The sequence below is a fragment of the Myodes glareolus genome, chromosome 8 (assembly GCF_982192425.1).
Source record: "Myodes glareolus chromosome 8, mMyoGla1.1, whole genome shotgun sequence".
NCBI lineage: Eukaryota > Metazoa > Chordata > Mammalia > Rodentia > Cricetidae > Myodes > Myodes glareolus.
Genome location: NC_142033.1, coordinates 108856081 through 108880805, shown reverse-complemented (window position 1 = coordinate 108880805; position 24725 = coordinate 108856081). Strand labels below are relative to the sequence as shown.

Here is a 24725-nt window from a genome sequence, read left to right as displayed (position 1 = left end):
GCCACCCACAAGATTCCTGTCTGGTCCTGCCCCTCCTGGCTTTCCACAGTTGCTGAGGATCAAGGGGGTAGCAATAGGCCATGCAAGGTAACAACACACCAGGGAGTCCCCCATCGAAGGCTGCCCTGGTGCCTGTTCTGTGTCCCCATAACTTTCCTCACTCACTCTGCAGCTGAGACAAAGCAGTCCAGGCGGCCTTCATTCTCATCCAGCACCTCGCGGGTCCGCGCCTCTCCTGTGGACTGCAGACCAATGACCACACACTGCGGGGATGGATGGAGTGCTGAGCCGGGCTCCAAGGTGACTAGCCCATCTTATCAGCCTCCGGGCACTCCACCACCCAACTATGAGGGGAGGCGGCAGCTATCAGGGTCACGGCCTCAAGGCTGGCCTTGGTACTCACCTTGTCCTGGCTCAGCTCCTGCTGGGCCAGTTCCACCAGCCGCTGCACCTTAGCTGCAATGCACAGGTACTTGAAGAAGCGCTGGTGCGCTGACCAGAACTGACCCCACAGGGACTTGCGAGACTCCAGGCCGATCCAGTCGGCCGCCTGCTGGAACACGCTCAAGGCTTCAGCCCACTGCAAGAGCAAGGCCTGTGCTAAGCCCGCCAGCTGGCCTTAGGCAGGGGCTCCAGGGGCTGGTGGGGTGAGGGGCAGTAAGGGCAGCAGCCAAAACTGCACAGTGAGGATGTCACAGCCAGGGCCCAGGGCAGGGGTGAACAGGATCAAAACACAGGCTCACATACAAAGTTGTCAAAGAAACATTCAAAACAACCAGGGGTTGTGCAAAGGCTGTTTTGTTATTTGACTAAGAATCTTATATAGTTGACAGCGGTGGAGGCACACACCTTTAATGCCAGCACTCCGGAGGCAGAGGTAGGGGGATCTCTGAGTTCGAGACCAGCCTGGTCTACAGAGTGAGTTCCAGGATAGTCAGGGCTGCACAGAGAAACCCTGTCTAGAAAACCAACCAACCAACCAAACAAACAAACAAATCTCATGTAGCCCAGGCTGGCCATGATCCCCTTGCTTCAGCTTCCTGAACACTGAGACTTAAAACACTATGTCTGACATAAAAGTCTCTCTCTCATTGGGGAAAGGGCTTCTGGAGACAGGGTGACTTTGACCTGGATATGCAGTCAACAATGACTTCATTTCTGATGTTCCTGCCTCTGCCTCCCAAGGGCTGGGGTGACAAGCCTGCACCCTATACCTAGGTTTCAGAGTTTCTACAGGACAGGGGAGTTCAAGGCCACCTGGGCACCATGAGTACCAGATGCAGTCATCTCTGCCAGGTCCTGAGCAGGGTCCCTGGCCTCCACACACCCCCTGCCAGGAGTCCCATTTGTCTTATGATGTAGTCCAGAGTTCTCTGGGGACAGTGCTGGGCCTGAAGAATCGAGAATGTTCACTGGAGGCCACAGGGACAGGCACCATAGATGCCCACTGATTCCCAAAGAGCTGTTCTCAGCACGGCTCTGTCAGGACCATGCATTTTGGTCATTTGTTTTGTTATGTTTTGAGACAAGGTTTTCCTATGTAGCTCAGGCCTCCTGAGTGCATGGTGGACAGCAGTGTGCCACCACACGAGTCAAGCCTTGCATACACTGGACATGGGGGATGACAGCACACGCCTGTCACATCAGTACGTGGGAAGCAGAGGGAGGAGGGTCCAGGGTTGAGGACCTGTTGCTGAGACAGTTTGGGAACAAGAATCTGTCCATACAGAGCCCATGGAGGGGACATGGTCACTGGCTCCACGTCATCATCTAGTGCAACATCGCCCTGGGCTGTGGAGGCAGGTCTGCCAAAGTCACGGTATCACAGTGGTAAATCCCTCATGACTAGTCAGGTATTCTGGTACATGCCTCTTAGTATAGCACACCAGTGGCTGAGGCAGGAGGATTGTCAGGAATTTGAATCTAGCTGAGCTATAGTGAGATAGGATAGTCTCAGAAATAAAAGTAAAAGTGATGGGGCTGGAGCTGGAGCGATGGCTCAGTGGTTAAGAACACTGGCTGTTCTTCCAGAGGATCCAGGTTCAATTCCCAGCAAACACACGGCAGCTCACACCTGCCTGTAACTTCGTTCAAGGAGATCTGATGCCCTCACACAGACATGCAGGCAAAATGCCAAACACACACAAAAATCATTAAAAGAAAGAAAGAAAGAAAATAAGCCTGGCAGTGTTGGCGCACGCCTTTATTCCTAGCACTTGGGAGGCAGAGATAAGCAGATCTCCATGAGTTCTCGGCCAGCCTGTTCCACAGAGATAGAGGACAACCAGGGCTACACAGAGAAACCCTGTCTCGAAAAACAAACGAAAGTAAAGTGAATAAAACTAAAGAGCAGTGCAGACGTGGGCCAGACGGGCCAGGGAGAGCAGCGCAGACACGGGCCAGACGGGCCAGACGGGCCAGGGAGAGCAGCGCAGACACGGGCCAGACGGGCCAGGGAGAGCAGAACAGACATGGGCTCCACTATAGAAACCAACAGCATCTATGGGATGGTGTGACTGTGCAACACAGATGTGGGAGGAGGAAGAGGTCCCTGTTCACCCCAGCTTACCAGTCGGGCTGCCCGATTATAGACCTGCTCAAAGGCAGGAGACAGCGGGATCTCCTCGATGCGGAATGTAACCCCTGAAAAGCTGAGCTGGCGTGCGATGTACATGCCACTGACCTTCATGTCCATGGCCACAATCTCCATGGCGCCCACTCCCCTGCAGACAGACAGGGCCTCTGAGACTGTGTCCCACTAGGGGACAGATGGGCAGAGGGTAGAACACAGCACATGGCAGAGGCCCTGTGGCCATGAGAAAAACACGAGACTGGGCCTGGACAGACTTGTATGGCCAGAGGGGAGCATGGCAGAGGACTCAGGAAAAAGGCTCATCTTTCTGAGAGGACAGGAGGTGCTAGGGAGAGACAGGATGGCATGCGTGCATCAAGGGCCCTCTGGATTCCTGGCAGGGACAGCCATCCCCACAGGCAGAGCAGGGGCTCACCTCTTTTCAATGGCGTGCAAGAACTCCTCGAAGGTCCGGAAGGGTGTGCCCTCGCCCCAGATGCCCAGGCGACTCATGTAGATCATGTTGCGGGGCTCGGAGGCACCTAGGGGTTGGTTGGAAGCAGGGAGCTGAGTGAGGTACAGTGTCATCGCCCCAGGGAGGTGGGGAGGCCAAGGGAAGAGAACTGAAGTCCTAGGGAACACGCCCAGAGATGCTCTCAAGATCAGGCGGAAGATGGCATGAAGACAGCAAGCTCCATATTTGCCCCAGGTGCCACCAAGCAGAAAAGATACAGATCGAAGTTCTGTGCACAGCTGGTAGGACACCCCCCATTTCGGTGTAGGTGTACCAGAGGCCACATATGTGATGGCGCTTGCCCACCCAGCTCAGCTGCTGCCCCCATCCCACCTGTGGCGCTGGCGTACACCACTCTGGCCTGGGGCAGCTTGCTTTGTAGGTCCAGCACGGCCTTGCCCATCTTGGTGGAACTGGCATTCTTGGCTTTGTGGCACTCATCAAACACAATCTGGGATATGCTGGGTTAAGGAATGTTCCAGAAGGATGGAGGTGCACCGTTGGTAGGTGTTAAAGGGCACTGGGAGTGGGGTAACAACACCCTACGGGAGGCACGCTTGCTCAGCAGGCAGGAAGCTGAGTTCCATCCTCAGCACCACATAAGCCAGGCCTAGCGGTGCCTGCCTGCCACAGCAGCCCCTGTGACAGGCAGACCTGCCTAAAAAAACAGGAGACCCTGCCTAAAAAAACAACAGTGCGTCAAGGGGACGTGGCTTAGCAGAGCACACAGTAACCATAGCACCAAGGAAAGAAGGGCAGAAAGAACACCCTGGGTAGAGGCTCTTGCCACAGCAAGCTCAGGGCCACCACTCCTGGCACATCCCTGAAGAGCCAGTGGCATTCCCCACGGCATACACTGTGTCCTGGGTCCTGTGGGCTGCCCACATGGAGGAGCCCAGCATGGCAAGCTCTGTCCCATACTGTCAGTCAGGGGCCTATAGGCTTGCTAGGACCAGATCAGGAGGAGTGGGGGAGGAAGGACAGTTTGCAGGTTCTACCGTATGCTCAGCCCGATATCAGAACAGTTCTGAAAGGGCTGTGCCACTCTGATGCAGGCCTAGTTGAATGGGGAGCTCCCAATCACTGGTCAGTGCGTGCCAAGACCTCAGTGTTGCTCTCTGCGCCCGGGCTGAGCTGCTCATACTCAACCCCACTCAGCACAGGCTCTAGTACTTTGGCTCTGCCCTTCTCCGTGCCCATCCGCCCACTGGCTGCAGGATACCACACCATCAAAGGCCTCGCCGCACCACTGCAGGATCTGGCGGAGGCGTGTGCGATGCTGCCCACCTGCCTGGCTTTCTCCAATCAGGGCAGAGTAGGTGGCAAAGAGGACACCCTCTGAGGTAGTGTTGTCACCGTACTTGATCTGTGGACACAGGTTCAGACATGGGGGTACATGCAGGGACTCTTCTACTTTAGTTTCTTCCTTAGTAAAGGGCTTGGACTCAGCTGGTCATCCATGACTTCCCTACCTTGCTCAATGCATGCACCGCGATGCCTGGCGCCTCAATGTCTCTCAGGTCCCGCTCTGCATCATACTTGAGGTCATTGGAGGCACTGAACCTGGGGGAGAGACCTGGTCAGACGCGACGCTGCCTGTCTCATGCTATCCCACCCATCCGGGACACCAGGCCAGGCAGGAACTCACCACAAAGCTTTCTTCCGGCCCCGCAGGTAATTCTCCACTATGATGCCAGCCACTGTGCGGCCCTTGCCCACGCCGGCTCCATCCCCAATCAGGAACCCAGCGCGCTGCCCACTGGGCAGTAGGACCTCATGTTGCTATGGGTGAGCAGAGGTGAGTCAGGCCTGGGGTGCCAGGTGGCCTCCTTATGAGCCTGGCAGGGGTTGGGGGGGCTGGCACCTGGCAGGCATAGGTGATAGCTTCCAGCTGTAGAGCAGATAGGGTCCCGTTGTCTGAGGTGGGTAGTGCCAGGGTGTAGGTGATGTCTGGGGGAGGAACACTGGACAGTGTACTGGTCTCCACCACACGGTCTGGATGCTGTTTCCCAATCTTGGCTGATGGGGGGACAGAGGGCAGAGTTGGCGCAGAATAAATGGCAGGGTAGAAGTAGCCAGGTGTGCACTCTGCACACACGACTCTGTCCTGACGCCCGCACTACGGACCAGATGTACACTCTGCACACACGACTGTCCTGATGCCCGCATTACAGACCAGGTGTCCACTCTGCACACACGACTCTGTCCCGACGCCCACACTATGGACGGTGCCCACTCAGCACACACGACTATGTCCTGACGCCCGCACTATGGACCAGGTGCCCACTCTGCACACACGACTCTGTCCTGACGCCCACACTATGGACCAGGGAGGCCATGAGCCCTCGGGTCTACACAGATGTCTTCCTAGGAGGCATCGCTATCCTGTCCCTGGCCCAGACTTACACTTGGACGGTACGTAGTCGGCATAGGTCTCAGCGTGGCCCAGTTCTTCTGCCTCCTCTTCCTCTTCCCCCTCCTCCTCCTCAGGCTGGCTGTGGGCCTGCAGGGTGTGACATTTCAGGGTCTGTCCTAACTTGGAGTGACCCAGTGTTCCCCAGGGCAGCAGCCATGCTGCACGGAGTGGGCCAAACACGGTGCTGTGGAGGGGAGGGGGCTCCGCCTTTAGCCCTAAGTGGGGCTTCAGATTTCCAACTGCAAAATGGGCAGGGCAACCCAGGACACTGGAGATGCCTTTGGAGCCTCTCTCTAGATCCCTAAGAGATACCGCGGCCACCCAATTTACCTGGTAGCTGACGAGAAGTGGGGTGCTGGAGAGGGAGGTCACTGGAACTTCAAGAGCCGAGAATGGCCCATTCGGCAGGAACAGCTGTAGGGGACAGGAGGGGAGGATGTGAGCCACGGCCTCCTATGCCAGTACCTGTACCCTTATGTAGCGCTGTTCATTCTTAGGGGCCAACCTGGGATGTGGCCGATCCTGGTAGGACAGCTGAGAACAGATTGTGTCCCTGTGGCATATGGGGGACCATGAGGTAGTAGCCTCTGGGCCAAGGAAAAGCAGACAAAAGCCAGACAAACATCCCAGAGTGCAGACTCCCTTGGGAGGGCCTGTCCATCTAGGGGCTGAGGAACGAGCGGTCCTGCAAGACCTCCTTAGGGTCAATGCCCCCAATACTGTGACCATACTCCAAATGTCACAAACCAGAGTCCTTTACAGAAGAGATGGATGGCCCTGAGCCTGATCATAGTGACCTGGGGCAGGGCATGTAGCCTCAAGTGTTGAAGGGTCAAGATAGACAAATGGTGTGGCCTGGCCAGTGAGTTGAGTCTGTAGCCATCACAGGGGATGTGACTTTTCTTTGCAAATGAATTCTCAATTCCCCAATCTAAATACAAGGATAGATTTTAAAGACTTATTTGTTTATTTGTTTGTTTATTGGTTTTTACAGACAGGGTTTCTCTGTAGCTTTGGAGCCTGTCCTGGAACTAGCTCTTGTAGACCTCGAACTCACAGAGATCTGCCTGCCTCTGCCTCCCCAGTGCTGGGATTAAAGACTTATTTATGTGTATGGGTGCTTTCCCATACACAGTGCGTGTGAGTGCACTGTGTGCATACAGGCCTGTGGAGGTCAGAAGGTGCCAGGAGCCCTGAAATTGGAGTTACAGCTGTGATTCATCATGTAGATGCTGGGAATAAAGCCTGTAATGACAGCACACTCCCCTTTGTTTGGTTGGTTTTTTAAAATAAAGGCATGTAGCCTAGGCTGGCCTCAAACTTCCCGTGTAGCCAAGGACCCTAAAATCCCAACCCTCCTGAGTGCTGAGGTTACAGGTACAGCACCACACCTGGTTCATGTGGTCGGAGGATGGACCCCAAGGCCACAGGAGAGCTCTGACTGGCAGAGGAGGAACCGACTGCTCAGTGATGGCCCTGCTGGCCCCTGCTCCTGCTGGATTCACTTGGTATTCAGCTTCCTTGAGGGAGGACAGGAGTCTCTGGGGCACTGCAGGACACTCACTGTCACATGTCCCCTGTTCTGCTGGGAACAGAGCCAGGGGTGTTGAAAGCCAGCGGAAGCTTGGGAAGGTTACAAGTCCACACTCAACCCTCCTGCCTTCTTCTTCTTTTTTTTTTCTTTCTTAAATTAACAAAAACCCAAACAGACTGGTGGAGGTTCCTGGAAGGCTGAGTCATGTTCCACGTTCCGGCCTGCTGGGCTGGGGCAGTGCAGGGTATTAGGTTTCAGATAGGGGCTTGGTCCACAGCAGCCTGAGGCCCTGGGCGGGGTGGGCAGTACCCTGTGGCCTTGATCTCAGAAGGGAATGGCCACAGTGGCTCCTCACAGCAATGGGGGGGGGGTGCAGCACAGGGCAGCCTGTCCTCCTGATGGCCTCCTGCCAACTGCACAATTGGCCTTTACCTCAGAGCTGCATCAAGGACTCCCATCTGGAGACTCCTGGGAACATTCCTAACTTACACTCTCCAAGTCTAGAAGTTTCTATTTGGAAGATCCCAGGAAGGCCTAGACTGGGGTTCCCTTGTATCACTAGAATTAGGGACCAGGTCAGGCTCAGTGAGGTTCCATCCATGTCAAGGGCTCCCCAAGTTGGAATGACCATACATGCCATTAGTGTCCTCTGGGGGCAAAACTCCCTGCTGACGGAGCCTTCTGGGTCAGTGTTCTTTCTGTACGCCCTGAAGCCTGGGCACCCTACAGTCATGTGCCTGCTGAGTTCTAGGGTCCTGTCTATGTTGAAACCCATCCACAGTGGTAGAGCGAGAGAGGAGGTCAGTCCCAGAAGCCAGGATGCCCTGGGAGACACTGTCTGCCTCACTGCGGAGTGCTCTGAGGTCTCATGTGTCAGGAAGTCATCAGCTAAGTGTCTCCTCATCCTGGACATGAGGCACCCTAGACCTTGTGGGGATCTTAGCAGGGTCCCGGACTGTACCCGCCCAGGCCAGGAGCAGCCCCTAGCAGTCATGTCTGTCTTCATCCACACCTCTGGGGTCCACCGAGGGCAGAGTTCTTGGGGTGAGAATTGGTAACCTAAATTGCCTTTGGAGTCAGACATGATGGCACACACCTGCCAGCCCAGAATTCAGGAGGCTCAGGTAGGTGGATCAGGAGTTCAAGGTCAGCCTTGGCTACAGAGCTGAGTTGAGAGCAGCCCAGGCTGTGGGAGACTCCAGCTCAGAAACTAACAGACACCAAAGAAAAATAAACTCAGACAGCTTATGTCTCTCTTGGCTGCACCTGTTAACAGCAGACACACATCTGAGACCCAGTGGGGTCATCTGGGGACACTGGATGTGTAACGGGCCTCTAGGCTGTGGAGATTGTTCCTCCAGCCTCTGGGGTTCAGCACCCCTTATAACCCAGGCCTGAGCACACTGTCCCACTCCCACAGCCCTCCCTGCCCCACCCATGTCACCACAGTAGCCCTGCTGACCTGGCCAGGGGTAGCTGAGGTGGTGCTGACGTCCCAGATGGTGGGCACCTCGTTGAGGCTGTCGACGTGCACGAAGTCAGGCGTGTCAGGGATGTCCGACAGGGAATCCACAGAAGACGAGAAGATGGAGGCGTTGGAGAGGTCCTCGAGGCAGGAGGGGTCCTAGGAGAAGGCACGGGGGAGGCAGTAGCTGGTGTGGGCCCTCAGGTAAGTGACAGTGTAGCCTGCCACACAGTGGAGCCCCACACAGCACAACATGGAGTGACCTTGAAGACATAGCACTCTGAGAACCCAGTGGTGACAAAAGGATTTGAGGGTCCAGGGCTGGGGACGAATGCAGTGATGGCTAACAGGGATGGGATTCAGTCTGATGGGATGGAATGTTCTAGAAGTCATTAAATACACAGCTACAAATACGTTAAAACCACAGAAATATACACCTCAAATGAGTAAACTAAATGGAATATGGATCAAACTCAATAAACTTGTTTGTTTGCTCTGGCCTCAAATTCATGGTAACCTTCCCTCAGTCTCCCAAGACGACAGGTGTGAGCCACCATCTCCACTAGGGACCCTGAAAGCACTCTGCAGGTTGGGGGTCTCCATGCCCTACCCACCTCTCCAGTTTTAGAGACAAGGGATTGAGGCCAGGGTGAGGATCCTGAAGGCCCAGGCTTGGGTAAACTACCCTGCCTCCGAGCCCTGTGGCAGGTTGCAGGTGACATCTTGAGGCATTAGGATCACACCAGACAGAGCTGGGTGGGTGCTCTGCTGTAGGGAGCCCCTTCACACACCCTGACTCTGGGGTCTTGACAGTGAGCACTCCCAGAGTGCACAGCAGGCTCTCTGGACCACTGTCTGCGACAGAGGTGTGCTCAGAGAATGCCAGGGAGATGAGGCTGTGCCGGGTGGAAGTCTTGGTCCTAGGGTGGGTCCTGAGTGACTACCCACCTTCTCCATTGGTATGGGGACAGCTGCCAGTGCCAGCCCCTTAGTTGAGGCAGGTCAAGGCCATTTGGTTTTATCCAGGGAAGGGGAGGTATGTCTGGGTACCTGGCAGCTTCCTGGAGAAACCTGAATGAACTTGGGTTGCTTTGGGGTTGGGCTTTACAGTCCCCACCTCCTAGGGCCCTGTGACCCCACTGCAGAGGTGGCAGCCTGCATTTAGGGACAGGAAAGGGCACCATGGGCTCTCGAGACCCGGTTCTCCATCATGTGCTGGGAGCAGGCTCAGTCAGCCAGCCACAGCCTGTGCCCTGTGCCATCTCCCTGCCACCAGCACAGTGCCCAGTCTAAACCCTGGGTTTCAATGGGGCAGCACGGCACAGCTCCGAAACATGTGGTCTCCAGCATGGTGAGAAACACAGCAGGGCGCCCAACACCCTCCCCGCACACAGCCCTAGCAAGTCAGTGGATTATAAGGGCCTGGCGAAAGCAAGCCCTTTCACCTTTCACACAGCAAAGCCATTGGTAAGAAGCAGCTCAGGCCCGTCCTGCCCCATCTTCCCTGGGAAGATCTCTGGAGATGTGGCTGGAGGAGGCAAACCCTGTCACTTTCACAGTGGCCTCAACCCAAGATGGGGACACTGTCAATTAAGGCTGGCCCAGGGAGGCAGACTGAGGGGGTAGGAAGGCTTATGTCCTGAGGCATCACAGGACGGAGAAAGGAAGTGAGGGGAAACTGAGGCATTCTACACAGCAGACCATTATAGTGTCAGCAGAAAGCCCCTCACTCAGTGTGATACGCATGACCCAGGGACAGAAAGTGAGGGCTCTGAGGGGCGCTGTGCCACCCCGGAACTCTAATTTTCTAAGCCAGTCTCATATTGTAGCCCTGCTGGCCTTGAGCCCCCGTCCTCCAGGCTGGAGTGGTAGAATAGCACTCACCTGGCATCTTCAACGCCAGTCAACAAAGCCAGTACAGGACAAACAACCTGACGCACCTCCCTGCCAAAGGACACAGGGTTTCCAGGTGTCCAGGCCCTGATCATGTGTGAGTGCCGATGTTCCAGGACACATCAGCTCTCAGCTGTCACTAACTAATCACAGACCCACACTGGTGAGCTCCCCCCACCCACTGGAAATGTCACAGCTGGATGCCTGGTTCCGGGCCTCCCCTGCAGGATGATCTGAGGATGGGGTTCCCAGCGAGGCCCCTCTAAAGTCTTTATCATGTAGTTCCTCCAAGCTGGATCTCTAGCGGCAAGAGCATCAACCGATTGGGTGGTACAAATGAGGAGGTTAGGAGGGTCCCCGCTGTGGTTACTGGCTGCAGCACCTGAGGGAGGCCTGCTGGGGGGAGGGGAACTGGCAGACTAGCTAGACCTTCCTAAGGCCAAGCCCAGGAAGGACTCTCCCCCTCGGAAACACAGAAGCCCCCACACCTTTTGGACTTGGAGACCAGAGGAAAGATGGGCTCCTGGCTCTACCTACCCCACGAGACCTGGCTGAGACTGAGTTCTGTCCTAGTCCAGGAAGAGGTGCTAATCAAGGTCCCACAGGGGCTGAGAACATCTTCAACTCCCTTCCCCAGCACGGAGGGGAGCTGGCTCAGTTCTGGCCACCTACACCCCGCACCTCCTTCCCCAGTCACCCCATGCTGGCTACTTGCTCTGAGTTCCAAATCATCGACTTAAAAAATTCTGGCATGTTCACTGTGACTTGCCAAGGAAAGTACAGAGTGGGCAGGGCTGGGGGCGTCCTGCCCCAGTTCTGCCACCTGTGGGAGCTCAGGGGTGCCACAGGTAGCTCTGGGTGGCCGTGCTGGTCCCTGGCTGGTTACCTTGTTGAGCGCGGCGAACTGCAGCCAGAAGCGCAGCTGCGACATGGTCGGGGTGTGGGGCGCTGAGCAGTGGCCGCCGTGTCCCCCTGGAAGAGCTGCCGGGGAGCACCAGCCTCATGACCACGGTGGCCGCAGGCTCAGCAGCTCTGTCGGGCTCGGAGGCAGCAGTGATCCTGCCGGCCCCATTTGCATGAGGGTTAGTCACCGGCTCCCGACTTCCCCTAAGGCTGGGCTGAGTTTCAGGAAATGATGCCTGCCTGGTAAGTCAGGGCAGTTACTGGCAGAGTGCGGAGAATTACTGTAGGGGGCGGATCGGCCCAGAAGGGCTGTCAACAAAGGCGTACCCTGCCAGGCCCAGTGCCTGGTCTGGTCCTATTCTCCTGGGGCTTTTAATTGGGGTTAGAGGACAAAGCCTCAGTTTCCCCAGAACTACTGAAGCACTAGACTCGTCTGTGACCCTCCTCCCCAAGGATGACAGTAATTAGGGGCTGGAGGAGGGGACATCGTGAGAAGCTGGGCTAGAACTGAGGCCGAGGTACTCCTCTATTCCCCACTTAAGCTAAGCGGAGCTTCCCCAGCCCTTCATCAAACCCATATCCTTATCCTCAAGCATCCTGAGCCCTGGGCCACAAATGGTCATTCCTGGTGTCCCTGAAGGAGACCCCAAGGCCAAAGAGGGAAGGAGAAGATATTTCCACTGTGGGCAGGCAGGGGTTACAGTGGTATGATTCCCCCATGGGGCTATAGTCATTCACAGCTGCCCCTGGGGACTGTGGCCTCTCCTGTGGGAAGGTGAGCCAGAAGAGGGCCATAGAGTGTCAGAGCCTGGGAAGGAGGCTGAGGAGCCCAGGCAAACAGGGTCCCATGCAGGGACAAAGAGCCCTAGCCATCCTGTCAGGAACATGCGCCCACAGGCTCTCCTAGGTTCTCACTCCCTTGGTCACCCAGGACAAAGGCCCTAGAAGCAGCAGACAGAGCAGACTCATGTTCCAAGCCCTCATCAACCCTGGCACCATCAGTCCTACCCAGAACGCCCTGTACTGCATTGCAGACCGGCGCAGGCACGGAGAAAAGTGTCAATTCCAGTTAGCAGAGTGAAGCCAGGCACTTTGGGGCACCCTTGTCATCACCCCAAGAGGATGAGGCAGGAGGATTGGGAGAGCAGCCCAGGCTACACCCAAAAAGCCTATCTCAATAAACTGAAAACAGAAATGGCTGAGGAGGGGTGGGGAGCTGAAGCCCAAGGACTCCAGGAAGCAGCCAGGGAGCTTCCTAGACAGCAAAGCACTCACTAGCTTAGAGTTAAGTCCACAAACGCATTTCTAGATACTCATGGGAAAATTAGGAGCACCCACAACAGTGAATCACGGCACACGGAAGGTGGGAACAGCACACTTTGTCCACAGCCAGGAATATCACACAGCCATCAACAGGAGAGACTCCAGCACGTGCGGCTTGGAGGAACCTTGAGGACACAAGAACACAAGTGTGGGACTCCAAGGCTGGGGATGAGATGGAATAACCTCTCAGGGGATACGCCCTCCTCCAAGGAGACATGGTGTTCTAGAACTGGAGAGAGGTGAGGGCTGCCTGTGTCTGTAAATGCACTCTGTGCAGCCAAGGCTAGTCTGGAGCTCCTGATCCTCCCATGGGTGGTGAATGTACCCTGAAAGGACAATCTTTACAGCTGTGTGAATTTCTAATTTAAAAAGAACCATCAGCCAGGCATGGAGGAGCGTGTCTCTAATCCCAGCACTCAGGAGGCAGAGGCAGGTAGATACTGAGTACAAGGTCAGCTGGGCTACAGAGCTAGTTCCAGTACAGCCAGGGCTAAAAAGAAATCATGGGGGGGGGTCGATTTCAGGAGGATTGAGAATGTAAGAAGCTGAAGTCCAAAAACAACCCAAGCATGAAAGGTGAAGGGCCTGAGGGCTCTCCCAGGGGCCAGAGTTGGGACAGGAAGAGAGAGAACTCAGGGTGTGGCAGGGAGGGTCTCTGATCCAGGTAGTGTGGTTCTCCGTCTGGGAGGAGGAAGAGCTGGGAACAGGGTGGAAGGATTGACAGGGCCATGCTAGACACACAGCCCAATGGTGGGACGTTTACTGATGTGGAGGTCTGAGGCTGATGGCCACTAGTGGGTGGCAGGGCTGTAGACCCGTCACTGACTCCCAGGCTAGCTGGTCTTTGGATCTGATAGAGGCAGTGGGGGTGAGTGTCCCTTACAGGGACAACCTGAACCTCATCTGACCTTGGTCTTAATGCCCCACTGGGTCTCCAGCCTTGGTTCTCAGTACCACATCAAGAGGACAGAGTAGGGGGGGCTGGAGAAATGGCTCAGAGGTTAAGAGCATTGCCTGCTTTTCCAAAGGTCCTGAGTTCAATTCCCAGCAATCACATGGTGGCTCACAACCATCTGTAATGGGGTTTGGTGCCCTCTTCTGGCCTACAGGCATACACACAGACAGAATATTGTATACATAATAAATCAATAAATATTTAAAAAAAAAAAAGAGGACAGAGTAGGGCAAGGAGGGTTGCTAGCCTCGCACGGGTTGCTCGCTCACTGAACCCGGCACTCAGGAGGCTGAGGGAGAGCACTAGCAGGAGGTCAGGGCCAGCCTGGGCTACAGAAGGACGCTTTTGTCTTTTAAAAAAAATGAAATAAAGCCAGCAGTGGTGGAACACGCCTTTAATCCCAGCACCCGGGAGGCAGAGGCAGGCGGATCTCTGTGAGTTCGAGACCAGCCTGGTCTACAAAGAGCTAGTTCCAGGACAGAGAAAAACCCTGTCTCAAAAAACCAACCAACAAACAAACAAACCAACCAACCAAACAAACAAACAAAAAAACCAAACAAACAAAAAACAGGCAGTGGTGGTGCACACCTTTAATTTCAGCACTGGTGAGGCAGAGGCTGGCAGAGCTCTGGCCAGCCTGGTCTATGTAGTGAGTTCCAGGACAGCCAGGACTGCTGCACAGAGAAACCTTGTCTCAAAAAAACAAAACAAAGGGGAGCTGGAGAGATGGCTCAGCGGTTAAGAGCATTGCCTGCTCTTCCAAAGGTCCTGAGTTCAATTCCCAGCAACCACATGGTGGCTCACAACCATCTGAAATGAGATCTGATGCCCTCTTCTGGCCTGCAGGCAGACACACAGACAAGAATATTGTATACATAATAAATAAATAAATATTTAAAAAAAAAAAACAAACAAAAACCAAACATACAGGAGCTGGTGTGGGACAGGCTGGGGGCAGAGTGAGAGGAACCACAGAGCCCTGGGCTCACCCCAGACACCAAAGCAATCAGGTGTGGGACGCAGAGGGCAGAAAGATCAGGAGCTCAAGGTCATCCTCAGCCTGAACTCACTGGCTGCTCTTCCGAGGACCAGGCTTTTTGTTTATTTATTTATTTATGGTTTGTTTTTGAGACAAGGTTTTTCTGTAGCTTTGGGGCCTGTCCTGGCACTGACTCTGTAGACCAGGCTGGCCTCGAACTCAGAGATCCACCTGCTTCTACCTAAGTGCTGGGATTAAAGGCGTGCGCCACCGCCCAGCGAAAACCAAAGTTTAATTTCCAGCACCCACATGATAGTTTACAACTGTCTGTAACTCCAGTTCTAGGGAATCTCATACCCTCACACGAATGTGCATATAAAACTGAAATAAATAAATAAAAACAAACAAACAAACCACTCCTGGGCCTGTATATGGGCCTGGATCCTAACAACATAGTATAGCAGAAATACTGGGCTACCATAATAACCCACAGGGTCATGGTGAGTCTTTGCCCAACCACAGACACCTCTGAGATGGAGGGTCAGACACAACGAGAAGCTGTGGCACGGAAGGCTGGGGCGACAGGAGTGATCAGATAGGACTGTGCAAACCTACCTCACACACCAGGCTCCCCAGCAGGAGAGCCATATCCTCAATGGTTTTGGCCTCAGTCTCTCCTGCCCTGCCCATTTGCTACCTCTCCACAAGCCCCGCCCTGTGGCTCACAAGTTCTGTGCATAGCCTGGGCCATAGTGCTGTGGATCTCGCTGTGCAGGGTCCCCCCACAGCCCACAGCACATTTCTACATGGCAGTAGCTGCATGTCTTCCTGTAAGCGAGCGCCCCTCTCTGGCTCTCCTTCCCTGATGCCAGTAAACTGTCGGGCAGGCAGAGGCCAGACCTCTGATCTAACATTTGCAGAGCAGTCGATGAGATGCAATGCGGCCGCCCGCCCGCCGTGCAGGGCGGCAGGGTGGGAGGGCGGGAGGTGGGAGGCGGCAGCACCGCTCCTTCCTGAGCGTGAGCTCATGTAGCTTCCCAGCAACTGGCCTGGAGAGCACATTACGGGATACACAATCTTGGAGGGAAGTGGAGGGGGGCCTGGGGTGCAGGCCTACCTGTGTAACAGGACCCTGACTTACCTGTACAGGGCCATGGCTAAGAATGTGGGGTCTGTGTGGCTTTGCACCCACACCAGGAGCCTCAAGGGAGATTCAGGGCTTGGATGGGTACTGGGAATGTTGAGGAGCCCTAGGGCATTCTAGGGGTAGAGGCCAGGAGAGGCCAGAGGAGAATGCAGAGGAAAAACAGGGGGTTAGACAGCAGGTCCCGCCCCCTTCCCTCTACACCCCTCACTCCCATCTACCCCAGGCTTTGCCCTCAAGAGCTGGCCGTCTATCTGTATCCCTGGAAACAGCTCCAGCCATCAGTTCGCCCTCACGTCCACTCCTGGACATGTGCCTGGGAACAAGGCCCCGTGGAAACTCTTTCATCCACGATGGTCAAATGGATAAACAAGTTCTGCAGATGAGTGGACAACGAACACGGGGAGCATCGTCAGCCATGACAGGTAACGACACAGGCCACAGCGTGGAGGGACTTGAAGACAACCGGAGAGACCCAAACGCAAAAGGCCCCACAAAAGGAAATGTCCAGAGCCGAAGAACCCAAAGACAGGAAAAGGATTCTTAAGTGCAGGGACGAAGTGGTCGTTCATGGGATGGGTGATATGGTGGCTTTGGAGTCACGTGATGTCTCAAACTTAAAAAACACACACAAAAAACAAAACAAAATAAAAAACCCAACAACTCAAAAATGGAGACAAAACCAGGCGATGAGTACCCACGCACCTGCACAGCCCATGGTGGGCTATCCCCACAGGGGTCTGTGGAGCTGTTCCGGTCACCGAGCAGGGATATCAGAGCCCATGGGGTAGGGGCTCCAAGCCTGGAGATGGAAGGCGGAGTAGGGATTCACGGGGCCCTTTTCTTGTAGAAGCAGGTGGTTGAGGTCTGGGGCTGGCTGAAAAGGAAGGCAAGGCTCCAAGGGGTACTGCCAGGAACTCAAGACTGTGGGAGCCTGAAGTGACCCCTGCGTGATGTGACAGGACCAGCCAGCAGCTACGGGGCGGGGCGGGAGGGGGCAGGTGTCAAAGGTATGCAGTCTCACGAAGATGATCCCATGCTGGGGAAGGGAACTCCCACAGCTCACGGCAGAGGGACAAAGAGTCTGAGCAGAAGACAGGAGACATCAGAGGCGACTATCCGAGGAAGAGACAGAATGGCGGACAATACTTTGGATTTCTTCTATTTCTTTTCCTGTTGCAGTTTTCTTGTTGCTTTGAGACAAAATCTCAAGATGCAGCCCAGGAACAGCTCAGACCCCCTTCGTCTGGCTCCCGAGGGCAGGAACCTGAAGAACTTTTTCCTTAGAGGTCACATGGCTCATCTTTTTTCTCTTTTTGCTTCTTCTACCAGAAAACTTGGGGCTTGTGTTTAGTTTCCAGCTGCTTGAGAGTTTCTTCTCTGCTGGTTCCTGGCACAGCTGGGTTTTCTGTCCCGACTCCTGGCTCAAACTGAGCAGTGAGCAGAGGCCGTGAGGGCTGCGGTGAGGGAGTGTCTGCTTGAGCAGAGGCCTGCAGCCTGCCGGTAAAAACTCTAAACTCAGACAGGTGGGGCTGTCTCCTCAGCTCAGGGCCCTCACTTAAGCACTCCTCGCGCCCCTTCTGCTCTGTTGTGACACTTGGTTCAAGTCTGGCTCCTTCTTGTTCCATGGGATTCAAGGCCACCAGGAGCACAGGGAGGTGGGGGAGGTGAAGGCAGGTGACAAGTTTGGGCCCCTCAACCCTGGGTCCAACCTTCTGTGAACAGGGCACAGGCATGAGGGTGTGCACCTCCACAGGCATTTTGGGGACAGTGTGTGCAGGGCACACATAACAGCAAGTGGTCAATAAATGCTCACCCACTGGATAGACGTGGCCATCTGCCATGAGAGATAACAGCGAGCCACCATTTTGCCAGATGTGTTGGGACAAACAGGGTCCAGGCAAGGGGCAGACCACATAAGCACAGTTCGTGGGGGCCTGGCCTCAGGGAGTTCTGACCAAAGGGAGGAGGTAGTTGTAGGCCTCTGGCATCAGAAGAGATGGAGACAGAGAGACACAAGACAGAGGCAGAGACAACGAGACAGAGAGACAATACAGAAACAGGATGTGAGGGCTGATCTTGTCAGCTCGCCACATCTGGAACAACCACCAGCCCAAGCAGCTGGGCCCACCTGTGGGAGCCCTCTCGACTGGACCCTAACCTGGCCGCACCTCCTGGTGGCAGCCTGCATAACAGGGCACAGAAGGAGCCGTTCGCTCTCTGCCTGCCTGCCCTCTCTCGCTGGCAGGATTGTCCACCCTGCGGCTGAGGCGCTCCTTCACTGGTGGGAGCCCATTCTTCAGGATTCCGGTGCAGTGAGGACCAGCAGTTCCCTAGGGTTCCTCCAGGACTCCAGCGCTGGATTGGGACTGCTGAGACATCCTGCTTCTGTCCGCTGTCAGACTAGGACAACCCGGGGCACAGCCTGTAAGCCACACTACTAAGTGGCTGCATGTGTCTGTGTCTGTAGCTGTGCGCATGTATGATGTATCATATTCTCATTCACCAGTCTGTCCTTTAGAGCCATGACTAAGGCACAGAGAGACAGACACAGAGACAAAGACAGAAAGGCAGTGGCGATGTGGGCTGCAGGCTTGGCTTCCTCACTGTGTTCTGAGAAGGAGCCTGAGGACACAACATTCTTTACACTTCTGGAGAGACCCGGTAACAGACATATGCCACTGCCCTGTCGCTGAGCAGAGCCCTCTGGGACAGCTCGCTGGTGTGAGTCCTTGGGTGGCAGTGAGGGGGCTGGTGGGGCAGATGCCCTGGTGACCCATGGGGAATGGGATTCAGACCCTGTCCTGTGATCTGTGGGTGGGCTTGGCTATCTGCACATACTGCACAGGGCATGGACGCTTTGTGTAGGGCCTGTGGGGAAATCCCACCACAGGGCAGGGTGAGGCAGGTGTGAGACCCCGTGGTGGCCAGGACAGATGATCTACCCCGTGAGCCACAGACCCTGAGAGCCTCCAGCCTTCCTCATACAGCTCCCCTGGCTAGGGAAAAGTCACCTTCAGGTACAACCCCGAGGTGAAGTCACAAAGGCCAGTGACAGCAGATCTCAATTCCAGGATGCCAAGACCAGTCTGGGTGGCCCGATCCTCCCTGCCCAGAGTGGCCTTGAATCCCGTCCCATCAGTCCTGCTGAAGACTGGCAGCCGCAGGGATGGCTCAGGGCCTGTGCAGTGCTGTTACCTGAGGAAAGTCGCTGCTCTTGGAGAAGAAGCTGGGGACAGTGGCTGTGGTGGGGTAGCTGGTGTCGGGGCAGGACTGGCCATCAAGGAATGGGGTGGAACCCATGAACTGTCTGTAAAAAGAAACAAGGAGAATGACCATGGGGCTGAGAGAGGCAAGGCGGGGCACAGGATCCCAGTACCCCTCTCAACTGGTGGGAGCTCAGTCACATGGCTGATAAGGCTTGGCCTATCACACTGGACAGTCACGGATCCAACCCAGGTACTTCAGAAACACAGTTTAGAGCATATCCCAGGATAGGCTTGAATCAGTCTACCAACCAGCACCTCCTACATGGCCTCCTACATGGTTCCTCAGACACTACACCCACACAGGACAGACAAATATGACCTGTTTCTCTGTGGCCAAGAAGAGCAAGGAGAACGGAACAGAGGCCAGTCCTGTCATGGCTGCCTCTCCCAGCTGAGTAATGAGGCCCTGCAGGTGAGGAGGCCTAAACTCAGTGAGCTGTGCTGAGCCTGGGGGTGGGTGAGGGGACGTCGCATGGGGCAGAGGAGGAGGCGGTTGGTTCCAGAGTCTCTCCACTTGGAGCTCCAACTCTGACCTCCTTAGTTCCTGGGGAGGCAGAGGGACACCGGTCATCCCTAGGACCTCTACCCATTTTCTGGGGAGATTTGCTAAAACAAACGTGAAGGCTGAGTTCACATAATAAATCCCAGAGACTGCCCACAACTATGGGAACCTGCTGTGTGGCACCAGGACCTGCACCACATACACGGATACCCTCAGCATGGGGACAGAAAGAGTCAAACAATGGTGAGCTCCAGGTCCAGTGAGAGAGGCCCATTTCTTTTTTTTCTTTCTTTTCTTTTTTCTTTCTTTCTTTCTTTTTTTCTTTTTTTGGTTTTTTTTTTTTTAAATATTTATCTATTATGTATACAATCAATATTCTGTCTTTTGTGTATGCCTGCAGGCCAGAAGAGGGCACCAGACCCCATTACAGATGGTTGTGAGCCACCATGTGGTTGCAGGGAATTGAACTCAGGACCTTTGGAAGAGCAGGCAATGCTCTTAACCTCTGAGCCATCTCTCCAGCCCCCTTTTTTTGGTTTTTTGAGGCAGGGTTTCTCTGTAGCTTTGGAGCCTGTCCTGGAACTAGCTCTTGTAGACAGGCTGGCCTCGAACTCACAGAGATCCACCTGCCTCTGCCTCCCGAGTGCTGGGATTAAGGGCTTGCGCCACCACCACCCAGCAAGAGATCCCATTTCAAAAACCAAGGTGGATGGGGCTGGAGAGATGGTTCAGTGGTTAGAGTACCGGCTGTTCTTCCAAAGGATACAGGTTCCCAGTACCCACGTGGTGGCTCTCAACCACCTGTAATCCCAGTTCTAGGGATCCAACACCCTCTTCTGCCTCCATAGCATGCACGTCATATATAAACATACATGCAAGTCAAAATACCCATAACTGAGCTGGGTATGACAACCATCTTTAACCCCAGCACTCTGGAGGCAGAGGCCCATGGATCTCTTTGAGTTCCAGGTCAGCCTGGGCTACACAGTGAGTTCCAGTCAGGGCTACAGAGTGAGACCCTGACTCAAATTTAAAGAAAGAAAAGGTAATGAGTGAATGAGGAACATACCCAGCACTGGCTTCCAGCTCCACATGTACAGGCACGCACGCTTGCACGCACACACGTGTAGGCAGGCACGCATACATGCACCACCCTAGAACGGAAGCTCTGACCCAATCTGCTTTGAGTTGTTTGCACAGTGCATGCTCCCCAAGCCTTCAAAACCCAGGACTCTCTGGGGATCCTGGAGTCCTCCCCCAGCAACCTCTGCCATTTCAAACTCAGATCTGTCCTGACACAGGGCTCTGCAAACATGCTCTCTCTAGACCTGGGGTCCTGTTCTCTGGCCATGCAGCGCGGGGGTGAGTTCCACTGCACACTTACTGGTTTTCACTGGAGAAGGTGGGGTACGAGGCCGGTGAAAAACTGCTCCACCAGGGACAGTGCAGGAGTCGGTTCTGAAACACAGGGGGGCATCAGGTACGGCAGGAAGAAAGCAGGGCCCCAGTGTACAAAAGGCAAGGGTCATGGAGAACCACTAAGTCAGCCAATGTCTCAGCTTCCCATGTGCATGAGGTTAGCCATGGAAGGCTGCAAAGAAGGCAGAAGGGAGCAAATGATACACTGAGTGTGGGTGTACGGGCCCACAGGCTGAATATGTTCCCTTCCAATAAAAACTCTGGAGACTGCTTGAAAGGGATAGGGACATGGATTGGTGACAGAGACTCTGCCTAGAATCCCCCAGTGAGGGGCTGGGGGCATGGTCAGGGTGGAACCCCGCCTAGAATCCCCAATAAGGGGTTGGGCGTGTGGTCAGGCATGGAGTGCCTGCCTAGAATCTCCCAGTGAGGGGCTTGGGAGTGGCTTTAGGCTGGGGGTGTGGTTCCAGGCTCTGGGACCCCAAAGGTACACTGGGCAAAGTTGAGGTTCACCCAAAACTTCTTCAACAAGGGACCAGCATTCCTATCCCTAATGGGGCTTTGATGCTGCTCTAAATGAGCAACCCTGGATGTCATCATAAAGGATCACATGCTGGCAGTCCCAGCGCCATCCACTGAGAGTCTGCCATCCCTGTTTCTGTCCCTGGAATCCTGTTTGGGAATTGTACCATGGGGATGGATGGAGGGAGGAGAAGGCAGCACTATTTATAGCAGAGGAAATTGGACTCTCTCCAAAGGCCCCACAATAGGGAAATAATTAAGTAAATTATGGGCTGTGGATGAAGGAACAGTGGGTGGGGAACATGGAGGGCCAAACAGAAAGGATAGGAGCTGGGCATGGCCTGGTTGTCAGCCAGGGTTTCTGAGCTGTGAGTGACATTCTGGGTGTCAGCAGCTGTTGCTTCTTCCACTATATGATATGGGAGCTCAATTAATGACACTTCCTCTTCTGTGCTCTATCCATAGGAGCATGCGGTGGCCCAGCTTGGCATGGTATGGGCACTGTGTAAGCACCACTCCACCTGGCCCTCGCAGAGTCTCAGCTGTTCCCACTGTTCCGTCTGACCCCCCTTCCTGTGTCCTGCATCCTCAGAGCCTGTGACAGCAGCAGGAGGAGGCAGAGGGCAGACGGTGCTGTCTCCCTTAAGAGCAGCCCCTGCCAGGCCAGCCTGGTCTACAGAGCTAGTTCCAGGACAGGCTCCAAAGCTACAGAGAAACCCTGTCTCAAAAAACAAACAAACAACAAAAAAGAGCCCAAAATCAAGCTGGAGCTGGTGCAGTCTGCAGTAAGTCCTGGGTTCCACTCCCAGCAGACACCAGGCGTGGTGGCACACACCAGCCACCCCAGCTCTCAGGAGACAGAGACAGAGTTTACGATCGCCCTCCCATACTGGCAAACTTGAGGTCACTCTGGGTTATAACAAAACCCAACCTCAAAAACAAAACAACAATAAAACAAACAAACAGAAGCCCCTCCACTGCCAACTGTGGGGCAGGAGACTCAAGAGGATGCTGCAGGCCAGGGTCAAAGTCAATCTCTTTCTCACTCAGGGACAGGACTGTGTCCAGGGTGTCACTGTGAGCTGGGGAGCAGGGCTCTGTAGAAGGGCTACAAAGGTTGTCATGGCCATCAGGGCATCCTCTATGTCCCCTGGGGTGGTTATGAGAATAAGAACAAGGCTCACCTGCAGCTGGATGCCACCTCCGGGGGGCGGGAGCTCATGAGGAGGGAAGTCCCCATCCATGGTGGGCTCCACTGCCAGCATCAGGCGGGTGACAGTGGGGCTCCGCGACCCTTGGGTGGCGCTATCTGGCCTTCTCACTCTGCAGTACTAATAGCAGCAGGTGCGATGTCATGTCCTGTGGTGGAGAGAAAGCCATACTGAACTGACTGTGCCTCCCATTTGGGAAGGTGTCAGGGCAGAAGGTACAGCTGTGGTTCCTGGCCCACCAAGGCCAACAACACATCAACAGTAGTCATGGCAGGGCTGCGAGCTACTGGGTCCACCCACTATGAGCGGAACAGCCTGAGGCTGGCCCTGTGGCCCCATGGGGATAGTCAGTTAGGCCCTCTGCAGATACTGCAGACACCCAAAGCCTGCTATGAGCCTCAAGTCTCTCAGAAGAGCTCCAGAAGTTCCCGCTGGGTCAGATCAAAAACAGCCCTACTCAGGGTATCCTAGGCTTAGGGGTGATGAACCCTCAGCCCCGACACAGTCAAACACTGGACAAGTACAGCCTTTTCCCCAGGTCTGTGGTACAGACCAGAGCACACCGAGGTCCCTAGACTTCCCACCAGCCTACACTTGAGCCCCCAGGCCAGCCAGGAGGGAGGTAGAATTCAGGCAGGCAGAGTACAAGGTTAATCACCAAAGAGGCAGGAAGGGGAGAAGGCACCGCCCAGTTAAGCCCTGGAGTGGAGCTGGCCCTTCCAGTAATTGCCCACAGCCCAGGCCGCAAGCAGCAGGCAGTGGCTTGTGTAATCCAGCCAGAGGAAGGGCCTGCCTGGGGATGGTGGCGGGAGGGAGGGAAAGGGGCCCAGTGGGCAGAGGCAAGACTGCCATCAAGGCCAGAAGTCCTGCTCCCAACCAGTCCCTGCTCAAAGGCCATCTGCTCAGCTTAGCAGGCCCAGACCTGTGATAGCCTGGTCACAACTGGATGGCACTCAGAGCAGTTCATGGTGGATGGATACTGTGTAATCTGAGGGACTGGGGCAAACTGGGATATGGCTCAGTGATGAACGTTTGCCTAGCTCTGGGTGCTGCAAGCCTGTCACCCCAGGACTTGAGACGCTGAGGCAGCAAGATAACAAGTTCAAGACTGGTCTGGGCATAGAGCGACTGCCTCAGAAAGTAAACACAAGTTATGGGGTGTTGCTTGGCTGTTTGCCAGGGATAGATAAAGCTTTGGGGTTGATCCTCAGCACCCCGAAAACAAGCTGTGATGGTATACCCGTCATCCCAACACTAGGAATTGGAGACAGAGGGATCAGGAGGTAAAGGTCAGTTGGGGCTACACAGGAAGTTAGGGCCAGCCTGAGCTACATGAGCCCCTCTCAGAAACAAAACAAGGAACTGGAGGTCTACTGCGTAAAAATACCCACTGTGCAGACTTTGGATTCTCAGCACCGCAGAACAAGCTGGACATGGCCACACATACTTATAACTCAGCAGTAACTGTGACAGACACAAGGCAACAATGCAGGCTCCAGGGTCAGTGGGAGGAAGTCAGGCTGAGACTGTGACTCAGTGGGTGGAGCACTGGCCTAGCATATACAAGGGCCTGGCTCCATCCCCACAAACACCAGGTGCCACAGTATGGTGTGGGAAGCCCTTCTGTATATGTATTGCTTTTACTGGGTAATGAATAAAGAAGCATGCTTGGCCCGGGATAGGGCAGAATAAAGCTAGAAGGGGAAAACTGAATGCTGGGAGAAAGAAAGCAGAGTCAGAGACGTCACATAGCTACCAGAGGGAAAAGATGTGAGCTGCCAGCTGGAACCTTGCTGGTAGGCCACGAGCCTTGTGGTAAAATATAAAATAATGGAAATGGGTTAATTCTAGATGTAAGCGCTAGCTAACAATATGCTTAAACTATTGGCCAAATAGTATTGCAAATAATGTAGTTTCTGTGTGCTGATTTCAGGAGTCTGGGCATACGGAAACGAACAAGCAACCTCCCCCAACAACAGCATACACCTGTCATCCCAGCACTGGGGGGGGGGGACGACACATCCAGGATGGCCAGGGGTTTAAGGTCATCCTCGACAACACAGAGAACCGGAGGATCAGTATGTACATGGATGTCTGTGTGTGC

General features: G+C 54.7%; 1 protein-coding gene across 7 annotated transcripts in view; it reads right to left on the bottom strand.

Annotated features, from left to right (window-relative positions):
• Positions 1-24725, bottom strand: part of Sbno2 (strawberry notch homolog 2) — a 48056-nt gene that overhangs the window by 6300 nt on the left and 17031 nt on the right. For 4 of the 7 annotated variants that reach the window (XM_085692521.2, XM_048459833.3, XM_085692523.2 and 1 more), the window contains exons 2-16: positions 22595-22769; positions 20854-20927; positions 18897-19008; positions 8499-8660; positions 5833-5916; positions 5493-5589; positions 4951-5105; positions 4735-4868; positions 4559-4649; positions 4309-4452; positions 3420-3537; positions 3009-3114; positions 2570-2723; positions 404-580; positions 166-263 (exon numbers count right to left, since the gene is read on the bottom strand). In XM_085692521.2, coding sequence (XP_085548647.1) covers positions 166-263; positions 404-580; positions 2570-2723; positions 3009-3114; positions 3420-3537; positions 4309-4452; positions 4559-4649; positions 4735-4868; positions 4951-5105; positions 5493-5589; positions 5833-5916; positions 8499-8660; positions 18897-19008; positions 20854-20927; positions 22595-22675 — 1787 coding nt within the window. In that variant the 5' untranslated portion in view covers positions 22676-22769. Of the gene's footprint in view, positions 1-165; positions 264-403; positions 581-2569; positions 2724-3008; positions 3115-3419; positions 3538-4308; positions 4453-4558; positions 4650-4734; positions 4869-4950; positions 5106-5492; positions 5590-5832; positions 5917-6893; positions 7019-8498; positions 8661-11280; positions 13743-18896; positions 19009-20853; positions 20928-22594; positions 22770-24725 lie in introns of those variants that run through there. The other 3 variants (XM_048459843.3, XM_048459851.3, XM_048459860.3) reach the window with 3 other exon arrangements.